The sequence below is a fragment of the Piliocolobus tephrosceles genome, chromosome 21 (assembly GCF_002776525.5).
Source record: "Piliocolobus tephrosceles isolate RC106 chromosome 21, ASM277652v3, whole genome shotgun sequence".
Classification (NCBI taxonomy): Eukaryota; Metazoa; Chordata; class Mammalia; order Primates; family Cercopithecidae; genus Piliocolobus; species Piliocolobus tephrosceles.
This window is the reverse complement of record NC_045454.1, coordinates 31,918,653-31,925,103: the sequence shown is the minus strand read 5'-3', so window position 1 is coordinate 31,925,103 and position 6,451 is coordinate 31,918,653. Positions and strand designations below refer to the sequence as shown.

General features: G+C 34.5%; 1 protein-coding gene across 1 annotated transcript in view; it reads right to left on the bottom strand.

The window, feature by feature from the left end:
• Window positions 1–2,941: 2,941 nt before the first annotated feature.
• The window catches only part of LOC111524825 (zinc finger protein 100), a 49,307-nt gene continuing 45,797 nt past the window's right edge, over window positions 2,942–6,451 (bottom strand). The window contains exon 6 of the mRNA XM_031934906.1: window positions 2,942–6,437. Coding sequence (XP_031790766.1) covers window positions 5,560–6,437 — 878 coding nt within the window. The 3' untranslated portion in view covers window positions 2,942–5,559. The remainder of the gene's footprint in view (window positions 6,438–6,451) is intronic.

Below are 6,451 nucleotides of genomic sequence, written 5' to 3'. Positions count from 1 at the left end.
ATTAAACTGAAGAACATGATACTGAGATAAGGTTAATAGTTCATGATTTCACTTACACATGGATTCCAAAAAAAACTTAATCTCATTGATGTAGAGTAAAATGGTGACCATCAAGGCCAATGTATTTAAAAAAAAAAAAAAAATGGGCTGGGCACGGTGGCTCACATCTGTAATCGCAGCACTTTCGGACGCCGATCACGAGGTCAGGAGATCAAGACCATCCTGGCCAGTACGGTGAAACCCTGTCTCTACTAAAAACACAAAAATTAGCTGAGTGTGGTGGCACACGCCTGTAATCCCAGCTACTTGGGAGGCTGAGGCAGGAGAATCACTTGAACTGGGGAGGTAGAAATTGCAGTGAGCCAAGATTGTGTCACTGCACTCCAGCTGGCAACAGAGTGAGACTGTCTCAAAAAAAAAAAAAAAAGAAAAAAAAGGGTTGCAATGATGTCTGTCAAATAATACAGAGTTGAATAGAAGAAATAAGTTCAAGATATTTATTATATAGCATGGTGACTATAGCTCATGTTTTTGTATTTTTGAAAAGTAGTAAGACAATGTCACGTGGTCTCACCACAAAAATGTTAACTATGTGAAGTATTAATTACCTAGAACTAATCATCTGACAATGTATATACACTTCAAAAGATTATGTTCTACAGAAAAGTACACATTTTATCTTGTCAAGTTAAAAAGTTTTAAAGCTTTACAGGAGGATAACAATGTATCAAATACTGTGCATGTCTTTGTCATAATCGTTGAATAGTATCAAAATATATAGTTTTTGTTCTTGGTTGAATACTATCAAGATATATAGTTTTTATCATTTATTTTGTCAGTCATAACCATAGGAACTCTGATATTTAACAGCACGTTCTGGACCCAGCACATTGCATGGGAGAAGCCAATGTACTTTAGGAATTTTACTTTAAGCTTAGGACACCTGGAGTTTCTGGTGCTGATGGTAATGGTGAAAAAAGACACTCAAAGAGCAGGTGTTGCTTATGGTCCCATGACTGGCCACCCTGTGAGCACAGTAAACTAGTTTGCATGCAAAACAACAGGAAAATGTTTTAATCCAAACGCTGTCATGATGTCCAAAATTTATCCAGAAAAAATGACCAAGGACTTGGCTGCATTTTGGGGACAGAAAATAAAAACCGTAGACTAAACTTCACCCACTTAAAAAATTGTATGAGTGAGAAATTCCTCCAAATTGTAATATCAGTATGGAAAAGCAATATTCTTTTAAGTTTCAAATTCACAGAGCTCATTATTTTGCAGCCTTTAACATTTACACTGAAAAATTCTGCATGGAAATGTAAGTTGTGCTATAAATAAAAAAGTAAATTTAAAATTGTTCACTTACCATTAACTCTCTTAAAAATTTAATTTCTATATTTTCTTGCAAATTTTATGTTTGCCACACTTTAAGAATCTAATTTTTTTTTAAACAAAGAACAACCATGCTGATTTAATCCTCTCACCTGTGGAGAATGCTTTTATCTTAACTAATCTGAAAGTTATATTGATAACCGAACTCTCCAGTTAAAACAATTATTCAGTGCATTAAAGAATACCAACTTTCAATTGGGTGTGGTGGCTCACACCTGTAATCCCAGCACTTTGGGAGGCTGAGGCAGGTGGATCATATGAGGTCAGGAGTTTGAAACCAGCCTGGCCAACACAGTGAAACCCTGTCTCTACTAAAAATACCAAAAAAAAAAAAAAAAAAAAAAGCCAGATGTGGTGGCAGGTGCCTGTAATCCCAGCTACTTGGGAGGCTGAGACAGGAGAATTGCTTGAACCTGGAAGGCGGAGGATGCAGTGAGCCCACGTTGCACCACTGCACTCCAGCCTGGTCGAAAGAGTGAGACTCTGTCTCAAAAAAAAAAAAAAAAAACACCGAACTTTCTCATCAAAATTTACAAAGCACCATGTGAAATGAAATGGCATTAAGACAACAGTGGGAAAACTGAAGCCATAACACAGAAAAAGGAGAAGGACTGTGCTCCATACATAGCTGGGATACACATAATCCAGACAAATCTGAAGATAATAAAGAAATAAAAGATGCAGAACTTCTCTTTAAATTCAGCAGGATTCACCATTGTGGCCTGGAAAATATGTCCTCTCCACATGAAGAATCAATTTTATTTCTTCACCACTGATGTTTTCCATCTCTGAATTGAAGTTACAAATTAACTTTAGCAGGAATACTTACGGCTTATTATGGAGCATCTCTTACACAGCAAGAACTGTTATGTACGTTTGCTACATTTAAATATAAAATATAAAAACATCCTCACGACTTATAAAGCTTCCATAATACTTATCTGGCCGGGCACGGTGGCTCAAGCCTGTAATCCCAGCACTTTGGGAGGCCGAGACGGGCGGATCACGAGGTCAGGAAATCGAGACCATTCTGGCTAACACGGTGAAACCCCGTCTCTACTAAAAAAAAAACAAAAAACAAAAAACAAAAAACTAGCCGGGCGAGGTGGCGGGCGCCTGTAGTCCCAGCTACTCGGGAGGCTGAGGCAGGAGAATGGCGTGAACCCGGGAGGCGGAGCTTGCAGTGAGCTGAGATCCGGCCACTGCACTCCAGCCTGGGCGACAGAGTGAGACTCCGTCTCAAAAAATAAATAAATAAATAAATAAATAAATAAATAAATAAATCCTCACAACTTATAAAGCTTCCCTAATACTTATCTGGACAAATTGATTCAATAAATAAATTTACTTATGTGAATTATAGAAAGTGAAAAGAAAAATAACTAAAGAGCTATAGAGTTCTCCAACTAAAAACAAAATGAAGTGTTCTAACTAAATAAAATGCCACTTAATACACTAATTGTGGAATTACATTTAAAAATTTTGTATGCATTACTAAATTTTGTAACAATTATTCTTATAATCACAGACCAGCTCACATAATGAATACTTCGTAATCTGTAAAATATTTACATAAAAAAGATACAAAATAATTAGGGGTCTATCATGAGTGCCAGGCAAGTATAAACAATTTTCATGGGGAGATTCAGAACTATAAGCCATAGATTGTACAGTAATAAATTCAATACAAAGAGAATCCATTTGCTTTCAGCATTTTTGAGGTTTTTAGTTTTCTAGTCATCTTGTTAAAATGATTTGTTTTGTTCAATATAGCTTTTGTCTTCTGAAAACAGGTATAAATTCATACACACAAACTCACTCTATAATTTTCTTACACCTAAGGTTTATCTTTAGACTAACATATATTTAACTCTATGTAAATGAAAACTAAAAGTCTGCATGTGCTTGCAGGCAGACAGGAAACATGCTTAAAAAATAAATATTAGAAAACTTTAAAAATATTTATTCAGGACTCAGAAATGTATGGATTTTATTTATACTTCTACATAATTTATTATGACCATAAAAATAACACTGTAATCAATGACAATTGTACATGTTAAAATAACTAAAAGTATAAAAGTGGATTGTTTACCTCATTTACCCTGATGTGATTATTATATACTGTATTCTTGTATCAAAATATGCCATATATTGCATGAATATATACTCATACTATGTACCCCAAATAATTAAGAAAAATAAGTTTAAATAAAATAAACATTTGGCTGGGCACAGTGGCTCATGCCTGTAATCTCAGAACTTTGGGAAGCCGAGGTGGGGGATCATTTGAGGTCAGAAGTTCGAGACCAGCTTGACTTACATTATGAAACCCCGTCTCTACTAAAATACAAAAATTAGCTGGGCATGGTGGTGGGTGCCTGTAATCCCAGCTACTGGGAGGCTGAGGCAGGAGAACTGCTTGAACCCAGGAGGCAGAGGTTGCAGTGAGCCAAGATCACGCCACTGCACTCCAGTCTGGATGACAGAGCAAGACTCCCTCTCAAAACAAAATAAACAAAATAAAAACAAAATTTTAACCTACAGAAGTAATATTCTTTAACTTATTTGCAGTCAAAGCCACTGGCATAAGGGATTACCAGAGATGTTAATCCATTATGTTACCAAACAGTATATGTATTGTTACCATGTTTTATGTGCGCCCTTGAGTAAGGAAGAATAGGTTAAGGTTTGTGACATAATAACACTTCATTGAATGCACAATAGTATTTAACATGTTAAAAAGGTTGAATATATTAACATCACATATAATCTGAAATTTAAAAAAATATACTGCATTTTTAATAAAAGTATAATTAGTACAATATACTAAATTAATTTTAATTTACTTATAAATGAAATTTAAAATGTTTTCTCATAATACAGAACATTACTCTGAATGCCTAACGCACACATTACTCAATATAAGTTAACCACAAAAGTCTCTTCACTTAGATTTTCATCATACATCTCACATTTTAGTGTCCTTACTTTTTCATAAAAGTTTATAAATAATGCTTACCTAATAAAAAAGAATCTCTCATATCTTTGATGCAGCAACAACTGATCACATGCTTTCACATGTAAATAGGAATGAAGAAACAGCAGGAAATAATTTGAGAGCTGAATTACGTCATTATTCACTTTTCAAAATATTTTTCAAAAAGTTAAGCATATTTTGAATGTAGTAACTCTGTAAAAAAACTTCTTTTAAAGTTATATAGAAATAATTTTTTTACAAATTTTAGTTTTAGGTTATTTTCTATACTCAGCACTATGATTTAGTACAATATCTGAAGTGTCAGTGCCTTATATATTTCTACTGTAAATTCTCTGATATTTACATAAATTTTTGATTAAAAATTTAAAAAATTTTTATGGTATCTGCAAAAATATGTTTTAGTATGAACTCTCTCGGTTTTCTAAGCTGTAGTTTTTGAAAAAGTATTTTTCCAAATTTATTACATTTGCAGGGGTTTTTTTTTCAATATAAATTCCCTGATACCGAACAAAGTTTGAGCAACTGCTTCAGAGGTTTCCTCTAATACAAAATGTATACAGTTAAGATCTGTGATACAAGTAAACATATTACAATCCTACTACAATGTTCTTCTTCAAAATGCTCTTCACCTGAAAGGCTTATATTTTCTTAAAGATATTTTGACAGTAGTTGGCCTTATAATGTTTTTATTAAGTAGGAACTCTCTGATGTTGAGTAAGATGTGAGTATGTATTAATGGCTTTTTTGCAGTCTTTATATTTGTACAATTTTTCTCAAGTATAAATGCTTTCCTATGCAGTAAGGTGTGAGCATTGGTTAAAAGTTTTGCCATTGTTCACACATGTAGTTTTCTCCAGTATAAATTATCTTACCTACAATCAAGTGTGACAACCATTTAAAAGTTTTATCAAATTCTTCACATTTCTATGATTTCTCACCACTATGATTTCTTTTATGTTTAGAAAAGTTTGAGGTGTTTTCAAAGCACTGTCACATCCTTCCGGTTTGTAGAATCTCTCTAGTATGAATTACCTCTCGTATGAATTATCTTATGTCTGTTTGGAATTGAGAACTTACTAAAGGCTTTGCCATGTTCTTCACACTCCAGTATGAATTTTTTTATGTTTAGTAAGAGTTGAGGACTAAAGGCTTTGCCACATTCTTCACATTTGTAGGGTTTCTCTCCAGTATGAGTTATTTTGTTTAATAAGGCTTAGGGACTGGTTAAAGGCTTTACCACATTCTTCCCATCTGTAAGATTTCTCTCCAGTATGAGTTATCTTATGTTTACGAAGGTTTGAGGATTGGTTGAAAGCTTTGCCACATTCCTCACATTTGTAGGGCTTCTCTCCAGTATGAATCATCTTATGTACAGTTAGTTGTGAGCACTGGTTAAAGGCTTTGCCACATTCTTCACATTTGTAAGGTTTCTCTCCAGTGTGAATCATCTTATGTACAGTTAGTTGTGAGGACCGGTTAAAGGCTTTGCCACATTCTTCACATTTGTAGGGTTTCTCTCCAGTATGAATCATCTTATGTGTAGTAAGGTTTGAGGACTCATTAAAGGCTTTGCCACATTCTTCACATTTATAGGGTTTCTCTCCAGTATGAATTCTCTTATGTTTAGTCAGGGCTGAGGACCAATTAAAGCCTTTGCCACATTCTTCACATTTGTAGAGTTTCTCTCCAGTATGACTTATCTTATGTGTAGTAAGGTATGAGAATCGGTAAAAAGCTTTGCCACATTCTTCACATTTGTAGGGTTTCTCTCCAGCATGAGTTATCTTATGTTTAGTTAGGGTTGAGGAATGGTTAAAAGCTTTGCCACATTCTTCACATTTGTAGGGTTTCTCTCCAGTATGAATTATCCTGTGTGCAGTAAGGTGTGAGGACCGGTTAAAAGCTTTGCCACATTCTGTACATTTGTAGGGTTTCACTCCAGTATGAATTCTTTTATGTGTAGTGAGGTGTGAAGACCGGTTAAAGGCTTTCCCACATTCTTCACATCTGTATGGTTTCTCTCCAGTATGAATTATCTTATGTTTAGTAAGGTGT